This window comes from Lycorma delicatula, chromosome 1, assembly GCF_047948215.1.
Source record: "Lycorma delicatula isolate Av1 chromosome 1, ASM4794821v1, whole genome shotgun sequence".
Taxonomy (NCBI): Eukaryota; Metazoa; Arthropoda; class Insecta; order Hemiptera; family Fulgoridae; genus Lycorma; species Lycorma delicatula.
The window spans coordinates 325,305,051-325,332,292 of record NC_134455.1 but is presented as its reverse complement, the minus strand read 5'-3'; the positions used below and the strand labels follow the sequence as shown (position 1 = coordinate 325,332,292).

General features: G+C 30.0%; 1 protein-coding gene across 2 annotated transcripts in view; it reads right to left on the bottom strand.

The window, feature by feature from the left end:
• The window catches only part of Sse (extra spindle pole bodies like 1, separase), a 50,221-nt gene extending 24,630 nt beyond the window's left edge, over positions 1 to 25,591 (bottom strand). For both annotated transcript variants that reach the window (XM_075382063.1, XM_075382062.1), the window contains exons 1-8: positions 25,394 to 25,591; positions 23,836 to 23,965; positions 23,226 to 23,359; positions 18,290 to 18,416; positions 13,926 to 14,091; positions 10,794 to 10,939; positions 9,721 to 9,937; positions 669 to 796 (exon numbers count right to left, since the gene is read on the bottom strand). In XM_075382063.1, coding sequence (XP_075238178.1) covers positions 669 to 796; positions 9,721 to 9,937; positions 10,794 to 10,939; positions 13,926 to 14,091; positions 18,290 to 18,416; positions 23,226 to 23,359; positions 23,836 to 23,965; positions 25,394 to 25,505 — 1,160 coding nt within the window. In that variant the 5' untranslated portion in view covers positions 25,506 to 25,591. The remainder of the gene's footprint in view (positions 1 to 668; positions 797 to 9,720; positions 9,938 to 10,793; positions 10,940 to 13,925; positions 14,092 to 18,289; positions 18,417 to 23,225; positions 23,360 to 23,835; positions 23,966 to 25,393) is intronic.
• Between the last annotated feature and the right edge of the window lie 1,651 nt (positions 25,592 to 27,242).

Genomic DNA, 27,242 nt, shown 5'->3' with positions numbered 1-27,242 from the left:
ACATAATGACATTTGTGGTCACCATTTTGGTTTAGTCAGAATTTCATTTTTTTGATACCGTTTTGCTTGTCTTGCAAACACCTTAAAAACAATGTATCAATCACATGACCATAAGTCCCATTTAAAATTGTTGGGACGGTCCAACACCCTCCCCTGACGGCCAAATATTCTAAATTGGGAATTACTGAGTTAGCTTCTCTTATTGGAGAAGATTTCTGCAGAAAGTTCAGGGACACCTCAAATAATAAAAAAAATTAAAGGGGAGCGTACAACCGTAGCTCTAGCAATGTGAAACAAATACATTGTTGGCCGCCATTTTGGATCGGGCAATCATAATTTAGTTTTAATTGTATCATTTTTCTCGCCTCTTCAAGTTCTTTAAAATGATGTGTCATATGACCGTTGGTCCCATTTAAAATTTCTCCCACCCTTGCCACCCAAAAATGAAAAATACATTCATTGAAGTAGCTCCTTGGAAAAAAAGGAATGTACACAAATTCATTCGTTATTCAATTTCATCCCCTAATCACAACGTGCGAAAGTACTTTTCTTAGTAATATCGTACTTTTCTTTGAAAAGGCGGTCAAAATTATATCTATTTTACAGATCATTGACAATAATACATAAACTCTTAAGGTGAATATTACTAATTAATGAAATTAGCATACCTGTTACCCTTTACAATAGCATCTTTATGTTTGTTATACAGTGCGTGAGCAAAATGTAATGAAGGAATTCGAGAAACTGGATGTCTAACGAGTACTGTTGTCATTTCCCAAGGTATACATTCCAACAGCTATAAACAAATTACAAATATAAATAAAACTTATTGCAATAAGTATTTTATTATTTTGAACCAAACTGTAGTAGTTAAATTAAAAACTTTCTGTATAAAAAATCTAACCTATACATTACATAAAATAGATCTAAAATATTTTTTAGAAGCTAACAAAAATAGTAGCCAGTATTTACATGGTGACTGAAATAATGAATTAAAATCCTGGAAAATGATGCAATCTGGATGAATCCTATAATTACTTTCCTGGCAATGAATAATAATGTTTGAATATATTGAACAATAATATTCCTGTTTAATATAGCTAATCGAATAATAGCTATATTAGAGGAAAGTATGGTGGTGATTATGCCAAAAATGGGGCTTGGGTTTTTTGTATATCTTCACATTTTAGGGTCCAACTAGTTAATCTAAACAAAAAAAATGTATGTATGTGTGCTGCAGTGCTTTTGACCTTAAATCACAATATTGACCAATCCAGTTTTTTTCACATTTGGCTTAAATATATATATATATATATATTTATAGGACATTTTTCGTATTAACTTTTTCAAAATTCATTCAGTGATGTCACAAAAAAATAATTTTGATTTTCTTCAGAGCCAATTTAGAGAAAACTTTATTAAAAAAATTTTGTAATATCTACGAAGTATAAACAAATTACCTAAATTAATAAATATACATCAATACTTTTACCACTTATTTATTATTTTATTATTTTTATAGAAGTAAATCCTTATGTACCCTAACAGTATAAAAAATTTCAGCTCGATACAATTAACCATTAATGAGAAATAAATGTTTATATTAAAAATGGCAGCTAGCTGGTAAACCAAGCATTTCTGGACATATGTTGATACAAAGTTTTTTCTTTATTTCAATGTGGGGGACTATTTCCTGAATTCTTGAAGCAGTTTGATAAACACCTGTATATAAAAATAATTATTACATATAATAAAAGCTGTGCAAGGTATTATATGACTGAATGGCATAGCTGGGATAGTCACGGAATACTTTGCCAGTTTTTTTTTTAATTTAGGTACAACATACCATGTTTCTCACAGCCAAGCTTCGTCTTCCTCATTCCCATTAGTCATTTTCTGGAAGTTTTTGCTTATTCAATGCTCTAAAAACACATTCATTCCATGTGACTTGGGTGCCCTTTTTTCTTCCATAAGAGGGTCTTCACTTTATACCTTATGTGTCCATTATCATTCAACAAACACTTCATATGTTCATACCAGTTCAGTTAGCTTGTATCAAGTCAATCCAATGGCGTTGATTTCCGATGTCATAAAACTGTTAACATAAGTGGAAGATGTGCTGCTTCAATGTATAATGTGATTCATGAGTATAAATCTATTAATGAATTATGATCTCATAAGAAAACAAAACCCCGCAGGTCAATTGAAGAAAAAGTGACGATTACAATAAAAACGCAATTTGTAAAAAAGTACACAAATTTTATTTTCGAAACAAACTGCCCACAATAAACAATGTTATGAGTTGTAAATGGCAATAACGATCCACCAGATTTCCAAAGAACAACTTTTTATAAATTAATAAAAAGTATGAATTTTAAATATGAAAAATGGGGCTGGGAAAGTTCTTTAATTGAAAGAAATGATATCATTAAATGGCAAAGACATTACCTCACTGAAATAAAGAAAATGAGGTAAGAAGGACATAAAATTTATTATGTGGATGAAACTTGGGCCAATGAAGGTCAGACAAAAAACTTTGTTTGGAAAGATAAAGCTGTGAATTCATCAAATGAAGTGTTTATGCGTGGCTGATCAGCTGGTAATAAGGCTCCATCAGGTAGAGATAGGTGTCTCATAACTATACATATTGGTAGAGATAATGGGTTTGTCAGTGGTGGTCTCTGGATTTTTGAAATCTAAATCTACAGGAGACTATCATAACAAGATGAACGGCATGTCTTTTTAAAAATGATTTAGCAATGTGTTACCACTTCTGGAAGATAGTTCGGTTATTGTCTTAGGCAACGCCCCTTATCATTCATGTAAAAAGGAAAAAATTCCAGCCATGTCTTGGAAAAAGAATGATATCAAAATGTGGCTAAATTCAAAAGAAGTGAATTTTAAAGAGAATGAATGAACTTAAGGTCAAATTATTGAAAACAATTTTGTGTATTAAAAGTAATTTTAATGTGTATAAAATTGATGAGTTAGCAAGATCTGTTGATAAAACCGTGCTTCGATTACCTCCCTACCATTGTGAACTCAACCCAATTGAGTTAATTTGGGAAAAATCAAAAGTTACATATCATCAAAAAATACTACTTTTAAAATATCTGATGTTAATAATTTATGCTTAAAAGCCACCGATAAAACAGGCCATCCCAACCCTGTAGGGGAAGACACCCGCCTAGTGATGTTCCGGTTACCACACACCCCCCCTGTTCCTAGCCTTGTTGGGCTTTAACGGGAGTCATCTATCACTCTCTGACTTTTACATCTCATAGTAATCAGCCTGGCCTCATTGGGATGCCACTGATGTAAATGCCTCGGTAGACATTTACATCAGTGATTTAATAACTCAGCTTTTGCCTTTGCTGCAGGCCTCGTCCGGACATCTTGAATGTCCTACATTGTATCCCTCTGAACTAGTTAACCGAGTTCGCAGAAGCATGAACTCCGTGCCTAATTCTACTTTTATTGAGCCAATTTCTGTGGATGTCTCGAAGTTCAAGGCAAATTTAAACACAACATACCACCAAAAATGTTGGTCGCAACAACAAAATTTTGTCCTACTTCCCTTACTGAACTCAACTTTGGTTCGTACCCGAATTAAGTTAAATTATGGACTCCAGTCTGGTCTACAAGTAGAGGTGGGCAGACCTCCTATTCCCACTCAGCTCCATTGCAGAGTCCTGCATGACATTCACCTCGATAAAACAGGCCATCCCAACCCCTTAGGAGAAGACACCCGTCTAGTGACGTTCCAGTCACCACAACACCCCCTCCCCCGTTCCTAGCCCTGTTGGGCTTTAATGGGAGTCATCTTTCGCCCTCTGACATCATATAAGTTTGAAGTTTGTGTCTGGAAATGTAGTGGTAAAATGCCATGAATGATTTTATTATCATAGAAATTTAATCTAAAATATTAGTGAACTTTTACTATTAGTGGACAACTGACAATTTCATAACTCTTAAAAAACTAAAGGAAAATACGTAACAATAAACAATTTTAATGAATAAAATACTGATGGGTCATCAGATGTGGGTGAACAAGGTAAGAAATATTTATTGATCATTTAACATTTCTTAATTTATTTAAATTTAAAATATATGTATAATTTTTGTAAAATATATTAGTATATGGTTACTGAATATAAACAATGCATAGTTTCTTTTATATGTATCAGGATTTACAGGAGATTCTTGTGAATTGGCCACCCGAACACTCATATGGACAATTAGTTTTCTTCAATTCTATAAGCTAACTGAATTTGGTATAGATAAGATAAATTAGAAACTAAATAATAATAATAAAAATTAAAAATTACAATTAAAAAAAAAAACAAATAATAGAATATTTAATTTTTAGTGCTGGATAATAGATTATAAGAAATTTTTTTTGTTGAAATGTTCTTAAGTTAAAAATATTCATAGGTTAAGCTTGCAACAAATTTGCTTAATGTTTTCTCTAAATCTAACACACTCTTCAATAAAGGATAAAATAAGGGAAAATCTTTTTTCTGCATTTTAGGTTTGAGGGTAATAATTTTTAAAAAAAATTGTAGACATTTCTTGATAGCTCTATATATGAAGTATAATCTTTCAAACATTTTTTTAAAAATATGAAAACCAAAATACTGCAAAATAATATAAACATATATTTCAATTTTAATAAATTGATTTTTTTAAATAAATTTTTCTGAATTATTTATACAAGTATTGTAAGACACAAATTTTCTTTAATAAAGCTTTCTCTAAAATGCCTAAGAAGATATCAAAATTGGTTTTGTCATGACATCCCTCCACCTCCTAAATGAATTTTGAAAAAAATTAATATGATCAATGTTACATATATAGCAATATTTGAGCCAAATTAGAAGGGTCAATCCTGAGATATAATGCTGAAAGCAGTGCTGCAGCACACATACGTATGCACATACATGTTTTTGTGGTCTAATAAACTAGTTGGGTCCTAAAACATAAAGATTTGCAAAAAATCTTACACTCCACTTTTGACATGATCACCATATTTTTCAATAGCTATATTAAAGGGAAAGTATAAAGCAACCAAATCATTACTTGAAATCTCCAAAAATAGTAGCAGCAGTACATTAATCAGTTAAATTAAATTGTGGAAGACACAATTATACAATTTAAAGTTATCGATTTTTTAATAAATGTGTATTTATTTGATGAATCAGTGATCACTAAAAAAAAAAAAAACAAGCATGAGCAAACATTAATACAGGTTGAAAGAGAGTAAGATGAGTCATTTATTAAATAGTAATTATTATAAAAGCCCAATAAATTTTTGGTAATCTGTATTAAATTTGTAAATAAAAGTAATAGTATATATATATATATATATATATATATATATATATATATATATATATAATCAACCACAGCGGGTAATTTACGTTATTTATACATATAAATAACATATAAATTTTATAAATAGCATAAAAATTTTATAGTGAAATCTTGTGTGAATAAAAAAGAAGGAACTTAGTGTAACATTTTTTATAACATATACAAAACTGTTTATAGTGGTGTCTGATTTTTTTTTGGAAATTATGGTAATCCTAATTTTAGTTGGAGCATTCTTATATTAGTTTACTTAATAGGATTAAAGAATAATTCAATAGATCTTTTCTGATATTTATATTAATGAAAAATTATTTTTTATAGCATTATAGGAAGGTTATTTCATTTATCTCAAAGTATTATAGTCCCATATTCTTGGATCGCCATTGTCAAAAAGACTGGTTACATCATCCACTTTGATGATCTAAGTGGCTCTAGTTTTATAACATAGAAATCTTTTCATATAGTTTTTGTTGGAGGAAGTTCAAAGAAGCAGAAATAAAAAAAAATATTATATTCCAACAAAATCAGATCAGAAAATTGAAGCATTATTACAATATTTTCTAAGAGTAAAAAAAATAACTCTGGCGAACAAACAAGTTTAAATATATTATTAGCTTGATTTGAACATTCTTCTATTATAAAATAAATTTGTAATTTTCAAATTTTCTTTTTTACAAATTTACATTATGTATGATCAATATGATCATCATCAATTTATCATTAATTTTGAAAACTTTATGCACTTTTTACACTTGAACAGAAAAAAATATCATCAAATATTAAAAATTATAAAATAACTAACTGGTCAGGGAGCGCACCTCCTGGATCCCCACTGTATTCATTATCTTCATGCTTGAGAGAATAATAATAATAATTAACAATTAAAGTCTGAAGAACTTTAAAAAACTATCAGTGTATTGTAATTTTTTAAGCAACAGTTTGGATGATGCAGGACTGAAACTTTGAATAGTCTGAAGTATGCGGGTTTCAGAATAGTCGGATCCTATCTTAAAAGTAGTAGTCTCGCTTATCTGACAAATGGCTGGCAGAACGTCAGACAAGCAAAAATGCCAGATAATAGAGACGTGTTAAGAAAAAGGCTATAAAACTTCAAACTATGTTATAATTCTACACATTACAAACCTATTAATCATGTTTTATAACAGGAAAAATTAACTGAAAAAATGAACTTACAGTTACAGAATTGTCTAAAGTTTAATACAGTACTTCAAAAGTTCAGTCTTGTGATGATTGAAAGAAATTTTTGAGTGCAGTCTGCTTTCCTGACTGAGTGCCATTTCTTAGCTGCAATGTTTCACCATAATTGCAGCATCATTATATTGATTTCTGTAGCTTCTTGTTGCTCTATGTATTTAATTATTGTTTCTAGAGCCTTAACTCTGTTGTTATGTGAAATTCTGCAAGAATCAACAGTTGATCTTTAATTTTGTTGACATCGTAATTGACAAGAGTGACAATTTCTTCATAAGTTATTTCATACTGATCATCATCCTTCATCCAATTTTCGATTTCTTGCAAAGATGCATCCTCACATCCAGGGATACGTTGTACTAAAAGTAGAGTGGTTTCTTCAGTTTCATCTATGCTTTCCATTTTCATTGTCGCCTAGCAGCTTCTTCCATGATTTGACAATATTGTTGTATCCTTTATATCAGCCCAGGCCCGTTTAACCAAATAAGCAATATTCTTTACGTTGATGCGTTTCAGTTTTTCAATCATGTCTTGTCCTTCTTCAATTTCTTCTATCACTGTAGACAGTAGCTTCCTATGATAATTCCTTTTTATCATTTCCAAAATGCTCTGATCCATAGGCTGGCATATGGTGGTTACATTGGGGGGCAGAAACATTGCCTTAATGTCATCATCTTGAAGTTCCTTTACACCAGGGTGCACTGGAGCATTATCTAGTAACAAAACAGCTTTTATGGGTAAATTATTTTCTTTCAGAAACTTCTTTGTTAAAGGAATGAATTCATTAAAGAACCAGTCTTTGACTCTTACTATTAACAATTTGTAATAAGGCTTAACTCATCACTGTTAAATATCTGATCACTCATTAGGCTTTCAATTTCATTTAATTTCTGAAATGTTTTCTTGAATGCCTCCATTTCTTCAAAATTTGATAGTTTTGCTTCACAAGCCATAACAGATGGATAGCATAGCATTTCTTCCATCAGTCAAGCCAACCAACACTTACTGTGAAATCTAGGTCCCCTTCATTGAATTCATTAAGAAAATGCAAAAAAAAAGCCTTTTGCTGTAAAATAGGCACACCTTTGTCCCTGAACTGTGTAAACTAAACATATAAAACTTCACTCACCATTCTCCTATTTCTATTTGTTTCCTTTTCCAGTTTCCTACTGTTCCCTGTGCAATGCCAAAGTTGTCAGTTACCTTCTGCATTGTCTCTCTCTTGTCCAGTCTCTTGACTGCCTCAAGTTTTTGTTCCATTGATACAACTTACTTTCTTTTCGTTGCCATTCTCTCTGTGCTTGCAAAAATTTCAACTTTCAAACACCACAATGTTTGTCAAATTAGACACAGATGCACACAGATGCATATGCATGAATAGTAGTAACAAGATGATAAACTGATCTGCATACAATGATAAAATGCACTGCACTGAATGAAAAAAAACATAAAGTCATAGTGTAGATGGATGTGCCAGACAGTAGAGTCGGGAGCAACAAAAAATAGACTACACTCACAACTTGCAGTTCTTGTTGCTGATTGATGCTTTTTTTTGCAATGGTAGTCAGATAAGCAAGACTCTACTGTAGTTATAGCCGGGCTGTCCTTCATATAGGTAAAAACTATTCTACACAGTTCTTAGCATTACCCGACAAACAACATGAGGTGACTGTACTTCTTTTCTCATTTTTTCCAAAAAAATTTGGAAATAAAAATCTAAAAATGCATAAGTTTTCATTCGCTCTACTGGACACAAATCTTAACTTATTTTGATAAAACTTGGTGGGGTAATGTAAACCTATTGGGATAGTATCTTATTGATTTCTTAAGTAAATTGGTTCACAGGAATCGTTGTTAGAGCAAAAAAAAAAAAAAATAGTTTTTAGGTAAATTTTCATATTTTTTCCTTCTACAGAGTGCAATTTTTAACCAGTTTTGATGAAACTTGGTAGGATGATGTAAATCTAATGGAAACAGAACCCTCTATTGATTTTCAAGTGAACTGGTTTACAGGAACCAAGTTAGAAGGAAATAACTGGTTTTTGGGAATGTTTTCAAGGTCAATTAAAACTGGATATCCAGCCTTGTGATGCATTTACTGTGACAGAGAAATTTTATTTTCAAATTCAAATTTTTATTTTTTATGTTTTTTTTAATCAAGTAACTGAAGGCAGGTGCCAGTTGTGTTGTGTCATGTCACACCCACAATAAAGTGACAGTGGTTATGTTGGTTGAGCTGCCGTGCCATACACCATCATACCTTTAAAGTTACTTTTATCGAAAACCAAAAAAGAAATTAAAAAAGACAAAGACCTTTTACATACAAAATTTAACTTCAAATATTGCAAATGGTCTGTGGATTCAATTTGATCAATAGTTTGGCCATGGTGAAGTTGAATATTGGCATGGAACATAATCCAGATGTTACCACAAACCATTAAAACAGCCACCATATTGAAACCGTGAAACATTTTGAAATAGCAATAGTCCCATGTTCTTTCCAAGTATAAAAACTAAATTCATGCAAAATTTCAGCTTAATCAGTCAACCAGTTTTTTAGTAAAAGTAGTACTCGCCAGACACCACTAAGTTTATATTATATATATATATATTACAAAATATAAACTTATTCAGTCACTCCAGAAATAAAGATCACTCTTACTTTACTTTTCTCTTTCCATTAAAGCACTTTTGAGCCTAAGCCCATCTTCAGTTCTGTGTTTTTTAAATTATTTTTTTTAAATTTTAAAACGTTAATACTTAAAATTTCCTTAACATTTTATCTAATGTTAATTCAGTGCTGTACTGATTCAGATAAAAAAAGTAATGATTTTTAAAAAACACTATTGAAGATGGGCTTAAACCTGAAAGCGCTTTAAGAGTATTCTTTAGTTCTGTACTTGTAGAGTGGCTGAATAAATTAATATTTTGTATTTAGCTAGAATTTACTTACAGAGGAAATATGGACTACAAAAAATTTAATTTATATATATATATATATATATATAAAATTTTTATTTTCATTATGTATTGTTTTTTTTTTTTAATAAAAACTAAACAAAGAGTCTAACATTTTATCATTCTTAAAATAAAAATGCTTCAGTAGTTGTCAAATAAGTTAGATTAACACTTACGTACCTCATCTAATATTAATAATACAGGATTTCTACGAGCCATCATTAAAGTACGAGAATATCCATTTTTAAACTCGCAAATTTTTGACACAATAACATTGAATAATTCACTATTAATATCATTGACACAGTACTTCACAGCATTCTTAATATCATTTTCAGTAAGATGTGCACAACAACTTGCTATCTGATATAATGTAGATAACTCTTTCTTATTCATCCTTTTAGAAATATTAAACAAACATATAAATCAGATATAATTTAAAAATAATTATTCTTTACAATTAAAAATGTTTATAATTCATTAAATTATATGTATGGAATACTGTACCTCAAACCTCACAAAAATAAAATCTAGAAAAATCGTTAAAATATATAATTAAGAAATTTTTTTTTAACTAAAAAATGGACTTTAAAATACAAAGTAAAATTTTCAGATTGTATTTATAAACAACAAAAAGAAAATTGATCAATAAATGACCATTTTGAGTAATATATTACAAAATTCAGCAAATGAAGAAAATGATATCTGCAAATTAAAAAAATAAGAAGTTTGCAAAGAAGTAAAAGTATTGAAAATATTCTGGGCTTGGTAAACAACATAAAGTGGTATCAAATAAATGTTTTGAAACTGCAGCAGAATGAAAATTGAAAAACCAGCTAAGAGTACTTCAGAATTGGAAATTGGGTACAGTATGAAGATAACATACATATTGCCTTTGATCTTCAATATAATTGTGTAATGAGTAAACAGGAAAGACAAATGGAAGAATACTAAAATACATCTAAGAGGAATCAATTGGTTTATGAAGAAGTGTGTGGCATTAGTTAAAATAAAAGCACTAATTATTTACTATAAACTAAGGGTAGGAAGTAAGAGCCTCAGGATAGTCAAGCAGGCAGAACTGCCACAACACCAGCTCCAATGAGTTATCCTGTCAAACACTAATAAGTGTTAATTACTGATTTTTAATGTTTTAGAAATGAGCTATTTCTAAAATCATAATATGTATGCTGTCAATTGATAATAAAATGTAATGAAAAAAGACTATAACAAAAATAAAGAATTACACATACTCAGGCTTATTCTTGTTCTTGACAGATAATATAGCATCATCAACTACAGATTTGATTAAATCTTGTAATTCATTATCACATAAAGTACCACTAATCAAGCAACTCCATTCTTTAATCCATGCTGTTATTACTTCCCCAGAAATACTCTATAACAAAAAAAAAAGTTAAAATCTTAAACTAATAAAGTTTGTAATGTAGAATTTGCTTATTTCAGTAAATTAAGATGTTAAGTGTTAAGGGATTCATAATATTTTTCATTATTAATGGACTAAGTAACTGTAATTGGTGGAAATAATATCATAATGGGTAGTAATAGAAGAGCCATTCAAAAAGTTTTAGAACTTTACAAAAACACAAAGAAAAGACTTGTCTTGCCCGACAAATAAAATACAAAATTTCAGACAATTTTTTATTTATTTTTCAACATAGTCAATCATTTTGCAATTCGGTACATTTAGACCAACAATCAACATTTTATTACCCTCAGTATAATGGGATTTGCCCAAGTTCCAAAATAAGAGTTGTTTCAGCTTTGACCACATCATTTGAAGCAAATCTTCATCGAGTGAACCATTTCTTCAAGTTTGGAAAGAGAAAGTAGTCGCTGGCAGCCAAATACAATTTGCATTTGAAAGCACTTATGCAGGTTATGGAGTTTTGAAGCAAAAACCCAAAACGTGTGTTCAGGAACATTTAGTTCAAATATCACCCTTCAATCGGTCCAGCAGTGAAGCATAATACTCCTGATTTTTTTCAGGCAGTCTATGAGTATCACACCATGAGAATCCCAATAAACCATAGTAATGATTTTGCTCAAAGTTGGAACCATTTTTACTTTCTTAGACATACTTTTACCTGCCCCACCCACTGTTTAGATCGCTGCTTGGTCTCTGGAAAGGGTGAATCCATATTTTACCAAATGCTACAAAACTTAAAAAAAACTCAGCAGAATCACGTTTAAATAATTCTAAACATCCTTGAGAAGTATTAAATCTAATACTTTTCTGATCAGCTGTTAACAAATTCTGTACCCATGGAGCGGAAACTTTTTTTCATACCATAATGTAAAAAGTAGCAGACATGGTATACTATGATGTCTGCAATGTTAGCAAACTACCTTACCTTCAGTTGGCTATTTAATATGGCATTATGATTTTTTTGTGACAATTTTGTCAGTCATAGTGGTTTTTGGGCGTTCCAATCACTCATCATCTTGAATGAATATATGACCATGCTTAAATTTAGCAGCCCACATTTTTAACATCGAAAATTAGGGGGAAGAATCCTTTGAAGTTGACTCTAACTCTTTTTGCATGTCCATCAGGATTAAAAAAGCAAACTACTTTATAACAGCTTGAACTTTAATTTTATGCATTTTTCAGAAAATGTCAAAACTTGTTTGCTTTACTCCATTAACACAGACAAACAATTAAATGCATACGTCTGAAATTTCACTGCATACCAGCTAAAGGACCATAATTTACAAATACAATATTTATTTATTCGTATTTATGTCATCTCTGTGTGAGGCCAAGAACTTACTGAATGACCGCGGTAATGTTATAGTAGCTATAACAGGCAAAAATATATTAAATATGTTTTTTAAATTGTAGTAAGAGATTCAGTGATCTTATCACTGAACTATCAACTAAAAAGGGTAAGATAATTTTATCTGATTTCAAACTGAGATCAGAAAGTACAATAAGCTAGTAATAAGTCCATTAAGAAACATTTTCTGCAAACATCCACTTAATATAATTGTACGATTTATTTTCAATAACCATACATGAGATTCGATACCTACAGTAGAATTTTTCAAACCTTGAGGCAAGATAGGTCAGCAATTCTCCTTACAAGTCATAGTTGAAAACTACTGTCCACTAAGTATTAATATGTAACTTATAATAGAAGGTTTTTTAAAAAATTACAAAATAAAACTGAATTTTTGGCATTTCATTCATTTGTATGGGTATGATGCAGTTACGGTCTATGTATTTTCTGATTTTTTTAATTTTTTATAAGATTCCTGGCTATTGGGTGGAATGATATTTGTATAATCATTTTTCATATTTTCTAATGCAAAATGGAAATTGGTACACCTATTGGGAAGTCCATCAACTGTTAACCTGATCACCATATGATGGGTGCTCTTTCTGGATATTACTTATAAACATTAGTTTTGTCACACATTTTCTGCATATACTGCAAATAAAAGTTTTTAAATAATATTAACAAGAATTATGTAGCCTTCCTGAATCTTGCAGCCTCAGTCATTCTTCTTAATACATTTCACTGGTCATGTTGGAATTTTTTCCAAAATATCTTGGGCATGTTTGAATTTTCACCGATAATTTCACAAATTTAGTTTCAAAACTCTTATAGATAACTGTTATTACCCACTGATAGCATTAGCTGGCCCACAGATATTTAGAATGCATTCTTCAATCCCACATACATATGTACAGATTTGAAATTAGAGGTTCAAATTACTTTGTCAAAAACATAGATACAGTAAATTTCTCAGTAAACAGATTAACTGAGACCTGTTTGAGAACATACAGAAGCAGGAATCATTTTCTTTTATAATATATATTAAACATGATTTTGTATATCATTAATAAATTTGCAATTCTTCACCTCAAGAGTCTGAGACAAATCTTATAATTGTAAATTATATTAAACAGATTATACTTTACTCAGACTACAATTGATAGGTGATGATGAATATGCTAATTAAAGGACTTTCATACGGACTCTTCAGGTGGCAGAAAAAAATCATTTAGGTTTTCATATATATACTTAATCCCAACAGGTACCGATTTAGGTTATAATTATTGGTGCTTAATGTGAGTAATAGGTATGCAGAAAAGGATATCAAAAGTTTTAATTTGTCATAATACCTGTTGGACGAGATATATAGTGCTGATTTTTTGCACATTTAAATATGTACTTTGTAATATGTAACAATTTGTAATTTACACCTCTAAAATTTTTATTTTATTGTGTACCATAATTTCAAAAAATCGTTATTTTTATGTATTAAAACAGAACTACTTCTTTTTTTAAAGAATATCTTATAATGAATTCAATTTAAAAAATTGTGAAAAGAATGTTACGACATGAGTTCCTTACTTTCATATCTGAGGCAGCTTCCTTACGCATTTTGTATTTATGCTTAATATTACCTTGTACTGTAATTTTTTTAATAGATTCATTCATCAATTTCAGTAGCGATGCCATATTGTCACTATGACCACCTCTAGGACGTTCAGTAAGAACAGTTAAGAGGTCTCCTTCTCTGTTAAAAAAGAAATATATTTATATATAAATAAAGAATAAATATTTTGTTTTTTAGAATACCTCAGAAAGAAGCAGAAGAATAGTCATAAAGGATAAAACCAATATGCAATTAATTACCTGCATGTTTATAGCACCTCTAGTAATCAGCATTATGACATGTGATAAGTTCAATGAAAAATTCTTAATTTTTTTTTATGTGAAACTGTACTTCAATAAAATCTGTTCAAAACTATTATGCAACCTCTTTGCCACTGATGGTACTCTTGTTAAAGGCATTTGATGTTTGAAGTAGTTAGGAGATCACTACAGAATGTGGTCAAATAATACAGTTCATAATTTATATTTCTTCATTTAGCACTTCATTTATTTCTGATATTTTTCAATTAATGTTTAAGCATACTAAGATAGAGAGATTTTATGTACAGTGAGTAAAATATCTCAGTGGTGATTGCTGTGCTTCTATAAAATTTTTTTTATAAGACTGAAATTCTATTGTCATAGGTGCTGCTTATTTTCTTTGCAGCTACATTCATCCACTCTCGCCAATCAAGTGTTGAAGTGACTGCACTTCACATTAATTTATACACTCCTAGGTTATGTTTATCAACATATTGTATAAATTCTGTCCTATTATAGTGTGTATTTCATTTATGAAAGTAACATGATATCTGCTTTTCCATAAAGTTGGAAATTTTGTATGAATGTTGGTTTTAACAGTTTTATTTAACCAGCATTTACTTCTCAATGGTGAATATTTTTTGGTTGTAGGTAAACATGTTTTTGATTTTCTTTTGTATTTGACTTTTCAAGTCTGAATAAATTAATGAGTTTTGTTTCTCATGTGTAGTAATATTTCCAGCTTCTCCGGACACAGTAAAGAACGTTTTTATTGACTTTTCAAAGAAAAGTAAGGTATTATTTATGATTGCATAGTGGGAGTGGGCAGGGTAAAAATGGATTTTCTTTACATTTTGAGCTATGAGGAGCTCATGCCATTCACATAAATTGTGGTTTCTTTCCTTATATGTGTTTGTGTGTATATATATATATATATATTACACAAATAGGTCTACACATAAAATGTTGTAGCTCAAAAATTTCCAAAACTACATCAATTTAATTGAAATTTAGATATGCTGTAATAGTGTATCTGACGCTGTGCATGTGAAATTTTGTTGTTCTTGAGTTATGCTCAATTTAATGTTGAAAAAATGTAAGTGAGGCAAGTTAGAACATAGTTTGTTATAATGCTTCAAGAATGTGGAAACAAAATAAAATAATGAAAAGTTGGTCGTCTTGAGATTTTTTTTAAGATTACAAGTGTTACATACAATGCCTCAATACAATCACTCAATAAAAAGGCTCACTCATACAAAGTGAGCTTTAGACTATAATCAAAACAAGATTAAATGTTAAGATGACAAAGCTATCATTAAGCTTCTCTAATGAAACATTAGTAATTATTTTATTTAATCTTCTTACACAGAACCGCTCAAGATTTTTTTATTACCTGAATTTACTACACAAGAATAAAACCAAAAGATGCCATTATCAAATAATGTAGATACATTTACAAAACTTTAACTCAAGAGTAGAAAAAAATACTGACTAAAGTAACAAATTAAAACAGACACTCCATGACTAACCAAAAAAGTTTATTAAATTACTAAATTCAAGAAGAATATATGAACTTATTAATAAACAATTCAAACACAAGAGAGAAATAGGCTGTCATGTTATCAAAACTACTTCTGAAATTAACACATTCATTCTTGAATTTTCCATTCAACTAACAATAATATTTTTATGAACCTGAATAATGAGTGTCATAATAAATATTTCAATGATAAGAATCTGTCAAAAAGAGGTGATAATTTAATTAACTTATTTTGTTCTATGCAATAACCACAGTAGCATCATATCTAATCAATATGGTCATCGAACTTCATATATTTCAATGTATATGTATATAATAGCTTGATAATTTTCAATTTTTGTATAGTTTCATTTTTCTACTTTTTAATAACCACATATTGGAAAATCTGAAAATGTTTTTTGAAATAAATTATAAAATTGAATATTATTACCAAACAATGGTAAAAGAAAATATATGATTCTAATTTGTAAGTAAAGCAAGAAATCAGATGATAAAAATGCAACTTATCAACAATAAATAAAAAAAGAAATACAAAAATGTAAAAAATATTTTGGATTTTTAAAAATACAGTGAAATCTTTCACTAATAAAAAAACATAAAAATTAACAGCAGAGATTAAAAAGAGATCATTTTATGATTGGTCATATAGCCTTAAGAGTTTAGAACGATAAACAATAAACAAGTTTTGTAAATGTATCAATAAACAAGAATAAACAATCATTGTTCAAACCAAATGATAATGTGCATACCACATAGATCTCCATGATTCAGTATAGGATAATGCAGACATCATACAGATCTACACAAATGTCTTAAATAATACCTTATCTATGAAGGTAAATAAAAAATCATCTACAAGAAGCTATAAACTATGTAAATAAAAATAGACTGAGTGCTTACAATAATATTTTAAAACAATATTTAATTGCTTTTTTTTTAATTCACTTGTTCTAACAGTCCAATTTCTGAAAGCCTAAGAAGCCATACCTTTTCAGTTCTTGATCAGAGGTGAAATGATAACTATTATTTTTCTTTAAAGGACCAAGTAATGATAAAAGGAATGTGATCTTTACAGAAGATGAGCCAAACATAGTCATTTTCTGAAGCATTTAAACAATGCAAGCAGCAGTAAGCAGACAGGCAATTTCATTCAACACAAAACACCTTTCAACAATTGCATTGAATTGCTGACTTCAACCTAATTTGATAATTAGACAAGATGTCAATTTTTACTAAGCCTTTATAAAACTACTTACTTTTATGTGCTATTTACATATTTAAAGAAAACTGCAGTGGAATGAGTTTCTGAATGGACATAGTGCTTTGCCTTCATCTAAATACTCCTAACTGTGAAATATTGATTTTCTTTATACAATATTATCTCTGTAATACATTGGTATATTTGGGCATTACCTATAAAGTACATAGGTACTTAGACATGCACATCCTAATGCAATCATTACTACTTCAGTATAATGTGATCTACTTTTGTATGTGGTTATGGACAAAGAATAAAGATTGTTAACAATAACAGCTAAAATTTCATAAACTGTTTGACAGTTCATAATTTTTTGGTTGAATTTAAAATTGAAAAATACAATACTTTTCTAATTATTATAATCAATTATTATTATTATTGATATTAACAATTTTAAGAATTTTTAGATTATTATCTGCATTATCTTGTGCTTGTAAAAATCAGATGTATTACATTAAAATAGTTTTGAAGATTTTTTTTCAGACAATGTTAATAAAAACATTGCATGACAATTTGTTTTAACACTTGTTAAAACAAAGTTGTAGTTTACTTACAAAGACATGATTGTTATTTACAGCTGTAATTTTGTGAAATGAGTTGGGTTTTTGTAGACACTATTTTATAATGTTCAATGTTATGTTATTGTGACATTTTATTTATATTAAATTATAAAACCATTCATCAGCATTGTATTCATTTTACACTGATAAAAAAATTACAATACTTTTATATGGATGAAAACTTTTACACAGTTTTATTCTTGTGATGTAAATTTATAGTTACAAAATAACAAATCTGGCTATATAACTTTATTTTCTTTCTATTTGGCATAATATTAAGTTTAGCACTTTCAACATTTGATTTCAAATTTTTTTTGGTCTTGAAATATCCTATGCAATTTGGGTATATATAATGAATGTGTCACTGACTTGCATATCATGTTTTGAAGAGTGCATTAAATGTAATCACCAAGGTACAGTTATTATTATGCTTGTTTTATAACTTTTCTTTACACAGTATCCATTATTACCATATATAGATTATTTTCCACTTAACTTATAATAAATAGAGACAGGTTATAATTAAAATGAAAAAATGAAGATGATGCAATGAGAGAAAGACAACTCTCAGTTGGTGAGTTCTGTTCAATTTCTTCACTTCCAGTTTCATTTATCAAAACTAACAGTCAATAAAATAGAGGGGTAACATATTTTAATCATTTAAAAATGTTATTTACACATTTAACAATTCGCTAAAGAACATAATTTTATAAATTCTTACTCAGTTAACTGGCCACAAGGTAATCTTGTAATATGAATTCTTAAATCTTCTGGGATGTAATCTTTTGGCATACCACACATTCTAAAATTTTCATCATAACGAATGGTCAGCTGAACTATAGTCCATTCTATAAATCCAATACAGAATCATGTATTAAATAACTAAACCATGTCATTGTAATAAAATGAAGAAATATAGTCTTTAGAAATAAAACAAAAAACAACATAAGACAGGTATTTTTTAAAAACTGCAGTTTGGAAGGATCTTAAGAAAGCACACATCCATATTTTTTTTTAAAAAAGCAGGTCTGTTGTTTTTTAATTTAATGATATATTATTGTAATGATCAAAGAAAAATATTTTATTAACTGCTAATGAAAATAGTCAAAAATCCATTAGGAATTTAAAAACACAATGCTCTGAGGCAAAATTCCCTTCAATGGTGGTACTTAATATGAAATTACATGAGGGAATAAATTCAGTTATAGTTCTAATTAAGATGTGCAAGACAAACTCTTAAATTTAAAAACAATTTTCATTTCGAGTATGGAAGAGAAAAAGTATGAACTAAGAACTTGGATTGAACAAGAACAGCCCTAATTGATAGTATCTAAAAATTCTGAATCAATACAATTTGTGCTTAAGAAAAAAATGACAGAAGACAAATTCTATAAAAGAAATGATAAAAGGTCAAATATAAGGATAAACCACGGGAGAGGTGGAAAAAGTATTGCTGAAACTTAAGAAACAACTGGAGAAAAGGAAATTAGAACAGTGAGCAAGTCATGAATTTTCTTCATTTTTTTGTTATTTTCCAGACAGTGTATGATAAACTAATATATGATTATAAATCAATGTATGATAAACCTGTGTGTTCATCACCTAGGAGTACAAATCTTGACGAGGTGGTGATGCTTGCATGTCCCAATGACCCTGAGTGCAATACCAGTGGTAGCTTGCTATCAGTATGGCCTCCCAAGTTGAAAAGGTCAAAGGGTAGGGACTAAACTAAGAAGTACAACAAACAGCAGCTACATCAGGCCTAACAAGTCCGTGTGGAGAGAAAATTGCTTTCAAAAGTGAAACTAAGCCTCGGAGGATTGGAAGTAAGGATAAAAACTGCACTCATAAGTTTAAGAACTAGAACATTGAACATACTTAACTTAAATGGAAAAGTGGATGAGCTGATAAGGATGAAGTAAAGGAACAGGCATTTTTGGACTTTGCAAGATAAAACAGAAGTGAGAGGGAGAAGGAGAGAGGGGACTGAGATTGGGCTATAAACTCTACTGGAAGGGAAATGACAAGGTAGTGAGAAACTGAGTTCTCATCATAGTAAATAAAAGAACAAAACCTAATAGAAGAGTGACTATGCATCTGAAAAGGTGATCAGAATTAAAATAAGAATGAAGCAAAAGGGTGACTTCATAATAAGACCAATGAAAACAAGAACAGTTGAGTTGGTAAACAGAATAAAGATTTGGAAGCTGAAAACAAAAGAAGTTAAGTAGGAACTTAAGGATTGGTAGAGGCAAGATTACTAAAGGATATATGGGCAAAGAGGTTGGGCAAGTAGAGTAGGCATGGTTCAAGACAGCTTCTGTAGAGCAGAAAAAGCATGTGAGACACTTCAGAAAGGATCAACCATAAAGTAAAACAAAAGTTATTGGTGGAACAAGATGATAAAGGCAATAAGGGAAAAGAACAAAGCCTGAATGGTGAAAAAGTAGAAAGAAGATTGATGGAGAGGAGGTAAAAAAGAAAATCATACATGAGAACAAGAAAACAGAGTGTAGAAGAACAAAATGTGAAGAGATAGAGAAAGTAAGGGACGATTTCAATAAAAATGTAATAGCAAGATGGAGAGGGAAATAAAAAAACTCTTATACAAGATAAGAAACAGGAGAAAACCTGCTGAGTGGGCCAGCAGAATAGACAGAACAAGGAAATTCAATTGAGATGGAGGTGAGAAGGAAGGTAGAAAAACTATTTCAACATTTTGAATGACCACGAACAGAGAAAAACGACCAAGCAGGTTATTAAGAAGCTATGAAAGGTCAAAAGGGAAACCACCATCTTAGCTGGGAAAAAAAAATGTAATGAAATCAACGGAAGTCAATAAAGCAGGCAGGTCGGATGAAGTCAGAGTAGACATGGGGAACAATGCAGGGCCAGTGGGAGAACAATGGTTGTACAGAATGATAAGAAAGGTATGGAGAGAGGGGGTACAGTGCCAATGGATTGAGGGAAAGGAGTCGTACTAATATTCAAGAAAGGGAGCCGGCGATTGTGTAAGGATTGCACAGAAAATACGCTGATGAGCCAGTGCACTAAATTTTTTGAAAGAATAACCCTGAACAGAATCAAAACAGGTTGAAGGAATATTGAATGAAAAACAACATGGTTTTCAGCAAGAAAGAAGCACAATAGATCTGATTCTTTCAGTAAGACAGATGATTGAAAAGAAGTGGGAATTTGGGAAGAAAAAGGTATTATTGACATTAGAAAGGCATACGATATGGTGAATAGTAAATATATCTGGCAAAGTCTGGAGGAACTGGGAGTAGATCCGTACATACTATGATGAGTAAAAGAATTATATAACAATAAACTGATGCAGAGCAAGGACCATAGCAAGACCAACTGTGTGGTTCAAAATTACTAAAGAACTAAAGAAAAGGAAGTGTATTGTCACCTTTCCATTCAACATAATCATGGAATTCATGAAAGGGAAGTAAAAGGAGACCAATGGAAACAGAAAAAAGAAACAAAACACCTGATCTTTCTGGATGATATGGTAATATGGGTGAAGAGATTGAGGAGGTACAAGGGGAACTAGATGAATGGAATCAACAGCTTAGTTTGTGGGTCTTGAGATCTGCGAAGAGAAAAGTGAAATGATGGAAATAGAATGAGACAAGAGGCTGTAAAGAGATATTCAACTAAATAACAATACTCTGAAAGTTACAGAAAGATTTACTTATTTGGGAGCCAAAATAAAGCAATGGTAGAAGAACTAAAGTTGCAAAGAAACTGGTGAAAGAGTGAAAGTTGGAAATTTGATGTGGGACAAGAGAAATACCAAGGAAAAGGAGATAATGTACCAATAGTAATGTATGCAGTGGAGAATAGGTGTTGAACAAGAGATTGGAGTATATTACAGACTGTGAGATGAAAAAACTAGGAAGGACAGAGTAAGGAATACAGGCATCAGAGAGGAGATAGGAATGGAGTCTGAGAAAGACTGTAGTGAGTCGACTGAGGTGGCTAAGACAAGTAAAAAAATGGATGCTGGTAGGATTCCAAGTGTGAGAAGGAAAGAAGAGGGGAAAAAAGGCCTAGTGGATGCCCATGCCAAAGGTGGTTGAATGACATGTAGAACCACCTGCTGAAGAAAGGCTTTTTATGGAAGGAAATGTGTAGAGAAGAAAAACTTGGAAGAACAGAAAGAAGTGGAGAGGCTTGGTTAACAATCAGACCCATAATGGTAGAACTGGAGTGGCTATGTATGTGTACAGGATATGGGAATTATAGATGAACCAACATGGGGAAACTTGTTACAAAAGGATGATTTTACAAAGTATCAGATTTTGACCAAACTTTGTCAGATTACTTCTATAATTGGGGCATTGATGCCATTAAATTTTCAACCTAAAAGGTCAAGGGGCCTAGGAGACTGGGATGAGGCTGTACAGCAAGGTTACGCTCAGTATCTCAAGATTTCACCTAATTAAGGTCTTATTTTTCTTAGGCACATTTATTAACAACTAAAAAATAATATTTGTAAAAAATTTTGCAAATTGCATTCACACTCCAAAAAATGTAAAAATGTAAACTAGCGGCTAAGTGGGTATACTGCCTCAATAGCAACCCCTCTCACCACAAGGAGCGCTAGTATAGCACTGACTACAGCTGTTGTAGTCATCTACTATGTTATGAAGTCACAGGTGAACAGTAAAATTAAATAAATGAATAATATTTAAAGTATAAAAAAGTATTTAAAGTGGATGCTAGTACCGCCATATATGCGCTTTAGTTATAATCATTGAATTAACTAAACAAACAATATTATATTTAAATAAAATGATAAATATTTTAAATTAAGTTGTATGTGAAAGCTGTGCATCAGAAAAAAGCTGTGTGACGGGTAAGTCCTACAACTGGATTGTTAGCTGCTTTTTAGTAAATTTTGCAAATTAATTTTTTTGTAAAAAATTCTTTTCAAGAAATGAAAATTTACCATAATATGAGGTTTGATAAAAAAATACACAGAATTTTTAAATTTCCCATGTTGTAGTCCAATTATCACAATGTTTTGTTGTTGTCATACACTTGTCACCTTAATTTGAAGGTGACAAAATCAATATTGATGGTTAAATAAAAAAAGATATTTTGAGAAAAATTGAAATTCCACATTTTTTTTATCAAAACTCGTACATCAAAGCATTTTTGTAAAGATTTCAAGTTTGTAAAATTTCTATTTTTAAAAATTCAGTTTTTTCCATGACAATGTTAATTTATACATTTTTACATAATTTATTATAAGAAATACAGAAAAAGAACACTAACAAGCAGTACAGTAAAATTTTGATAAGCCTGCATACTTAAGATAAAGGTAATCACTGATGAAAGGAATATGTGTGCTTAAACAAGCTTGCAAAAACATTTTGACTTTGTCTATAACTAATTATAATTAAAATATCTGAAAAGGAAATTATTATATAAATGAATAATCATTTTTGTTCTTTTTTTCAGCCAACATGAACCTTTATAATGACTCCCAAATTATAAAATAATAATTCACCATCAGCATTACTGCTGTCAACCTCATCACAAAAATATAAATTTTATAGAAATTAGAAAAAAATGTGCCAAGGCATACCTAAAAATAACTTAAACATTTTTTGACAGTAAGAGTATTTTAAAAATTTAGCTACCTTTTGGCATCTCCTTAAGACGATTTAGTACACCAGTATACCTATTATCAAAATAACTGCCATTAAATGCAAAATAATCTGTTTCAAGTTCAGAAGGTAAAGCATCGCTAAATTTTTCATTAAGACTTTTATTCCTGAAAAAAAAAAACACTGTATACAACTAAAATAGTGCAGATAAATCTTAAATAATATTAACAGATAAATCTTTTAACCCTAACTGTTCAGAAGTACATTATACAAATACATGAAAGGTTCAATTTAAGATCTAACTGATAGTAATGTTGAAATAATTAGCATTAGCAATTTAATATAGCAAGGAAGTACAATAATTATACAAAATATTAATGAATTTTCAATATATGCAACATGTTTGAACATAATTAAAACCATCACTAATATTTTACTCGTAACAATAAAAACTCACCACACACAAAGAATTATTATAGCTCCTCTTTGACCAAAGTCCTCAAAACATCCCAAGATACTACAGATATTTAACAAAGAACAAAATTAATTAACTTAGATATTAGTTAATAAATTTGGTTTCATTCATAGCTAGCTATATTAAAATTAAAACAACAGACTAAGGCATAAATTTAATTTAACTTACTGTTTATAAGTTTGGAGTGCACGAAGCAGCATATTTCGTAAAGTAGGCGAATGTGATTCAGTCAGGTGAAATATAGCCTCTAAATCATCATTTTTACGTAAATGAAGTAATGCAAGCAACTTATTTCTCCCTGAAAAAAGTTTAATAATACAATCTTTTTTAACAGAATTTTTTCTTTTTTTTTTTTTAATTAACTTCAATACACTAATAAGAAGGAGATAATAAAAACTTTCCAGTCTCAGATAGCTTCTGTTTTAAATCAAGCTTTTTCACACTGCTGCTAGGATCACTTCATTGTTATACTGTTGAAAGTTACATTGGTATTTGAAATATAGATATTGAAGGATCTTTGTTGTTTTTATGGGTTTGAAGTGTATGTGTTTCCGATATAAATTATGTTTCTTCACTTAGAATATTGTTGATTGCAGTGAAACTTTACTGTATTTTCAACAAAAAAATAATTTGGATATACGACAGTGGTTTATGATTTCAAAAATAATACCGCGCTTTGCTACAGAAAAAATGATCAACAGGTTTTTATGATAGACACCTTGGAGACTTATTCAAGAGTTTTTCTTTTTCTTTATAAATATTTTCAATGTGCTGCTTATATAAAAGTAGAATATCACTTTCTATAAATGTTACAAATGGTGGAAAAATATGCTCTTCACTACAGATAGTAATAAGATTAAAAGGAGTTGATTGTCTAGTTAACAATTAACAAGTTTGAAAATTGTTGAAATGCTAACTGTCAAAATTAAACCACTTAGAAAGGACATAATGATGAAGTGCGCTTTTTTGTGCAATACTTGGAGTCATGATGTCCTGCACAAAAAATGTTACACATGCATCAATAAATGTCTGCATCATACCATTTATGTAGACAAGGAAAGAAATACATCTACTTTTGATTATAGGACCCCACATCTCACTTTCTTGCAGATCAAAGAGATATTTACTTCCACAGCATTAGTTTGCTGGTATCTGTCTTTTGAATTTGGCTTTAACTATATCAGTGGAAGAATAGAACTCTATTAAGTTCTTTAGTTTTATAAGAGAATATCATATGTAATCCAGTCAAGGGCCTTGGAACAAACAACACTACAAGAGTGCTCTGTGAACAATCTAAAAATTAAAAAGAAAACAAACTAAAAACCACTGTATTCTCAGTAGATTTACCCTTCTTGAAACTAAACTAGGTTTCACTGATTTTTTTTATAATTCATAGAAACCTATCAATTATTAAAGAGCTCATCTTGAATTATATTGTAACTTCACAAATTAGGGTAATTTGAAAGGCGAGTTATTTTTATCACCAGACTCAATGCATAACTTGACAGCTACATGTTAAAAAAAACCCACATAATGCACAAAATGTTAAGTTTTTCAGGGGTAACTGTAGTTGAGTTTAATCTAGTAGTTATGAAGGTAAAACATGATTTTTTTTTAAATTGGGTCACAAAGTTTAATATTAATGTAATTTAATAATCTACATAACAGGGTCGTATTAATAAAATAAAATTGCAAACATACAAAGCTTAAAGACGAATGTACTCACTTATGTAATTAGGACCATTAATTAATGAATTGCTTTTAACATCTGCAACTAAACTACTTTGAAGCTGTGCCATACATTTTAATATACGATCTTCGTTACTTAATTCAGCCATAATTTGTACACTTCTACAAACCTAACTTGTGTAAACAATTTCAAATATCTTAACCTTTCACGAACTGACTACATAGTACTAGTGGAATTACTACCGCCTAAACTTTTATCATTGTGACCAATATAAGCAATGAAAAGTATTCGAATTGTCTAAATATTCCTTAAAATATGAAACCATCGTCTTTTAAATAAATTTAGTTTTCTGAAAACTTCAGACCTCTTCTCTTAATATTTAAAGTACTGTCAAGAGAAATATTTTTTTATAACAAAACGATACAAATTTTAAAAATACATTGTTAACTATCGTGGTTCACATCTTTAAGAAAAAAATTAAAGTCTCAGTGGAAGCATAAATATTTTATACATTTATATATATTGAAAAGGCTGCATTTTATTTATTTCCCTCGATTTTGCATTCTTCTATTACTTTAGGTAATATATTTTTTTTCCTGTTTAGCCTCCGGTTCTACCGTTTAGATAATTCTTCAGAGGATGATATGTATGAGTGTAAATGAAGTGTAGTCTTGTACATTTTCAGTTCGACCATTCCTGAGATGTGTGGTTAATTGAAACTCAACCACCAAAGAACAGCAGTATCCACGATCTAGTATTCAAATCCATGTAAAAACAACTAGCTTTACTAGGACTTGAACGCTGTAAATCTCGACTTTCCAAATCAGCTGATTTGGGAAGACGCGTTAACCACTAGACCCAACCCGGTGGGCTAGCTAATATGTTAGGCTAGGCTTCAGCGTTGAAACAAGTGCTGTTCATCTTGTTCTTCAATATTAAGTAATCCAACTTATCTTCAAAATTGATTAAATTACGTTTTGATGGCAAAACATTAATTCAATTAACATCAATGTTGCTTGAAACACTTGTAAAAAACTTACACAGTACTTGTGTTCGATAGTTAGGACGTTATGTAGAAGTATGTATTAACTTCCGGTAAGAGAATTTACTAATTATTCTGTTTAACTCATCCTTGTGGAAGAAAATGTTTCTTCGTTTAAATACTTATCCTTATTATTTTTTAATTTAACTACAGTTGAAATTAGCCATTTCCATTTTTTGTTTATTTCATTTCCTTCATAGCTGATTATTTTAATTTTAAAATCACATTTTCTTCTAAATCAATACTTTAGAATGCTATTGCTTTTCGGGAATTTTTATTTTTTTCAATTTTGAAAATATTGTTTTCTTTCTCTCCCAATGAGTTACGAAAAAGTTATGTACCTCGGAAGATAAATATATTATTATCAAATGCTTTATAAATATTTAAATATCTGAACTGTTCATTTTCAAAATGTTTCTTAAATAATGAAAAAAAAATTAATAAGCAAAATGGGTACAAAAATGTTCACCTCCAAGGTCCCCAAAAATAGCCAAAATTGAAATCTTAAATATTTCTATCTTTAGGAAAAAATTCATGTAGTGTTCAAAAATTTCAAATCTTACCCTAAAAGAATTTCTAGCTGCCCTGAAACCTAAAAATATTGAAATGTTGCAAAATCCAAATTGATTCTTTGAGGATATGTCCTAGCTTCAAAAAGACTCTAAGAACAAAGTATCACCTCTTTCACTTACAAGGATGTACGTATCACTGCTAGTTTCCTTATTAGCAATAATTTCAAGTAGTCAGGTTTAAACTACTATTTTTTAAATGTATTCTACCATCAAAAATACTCCGATTGTCCAAGTTTTACTTGGACAATTTAACTCCGATTGTCCAAGTGAA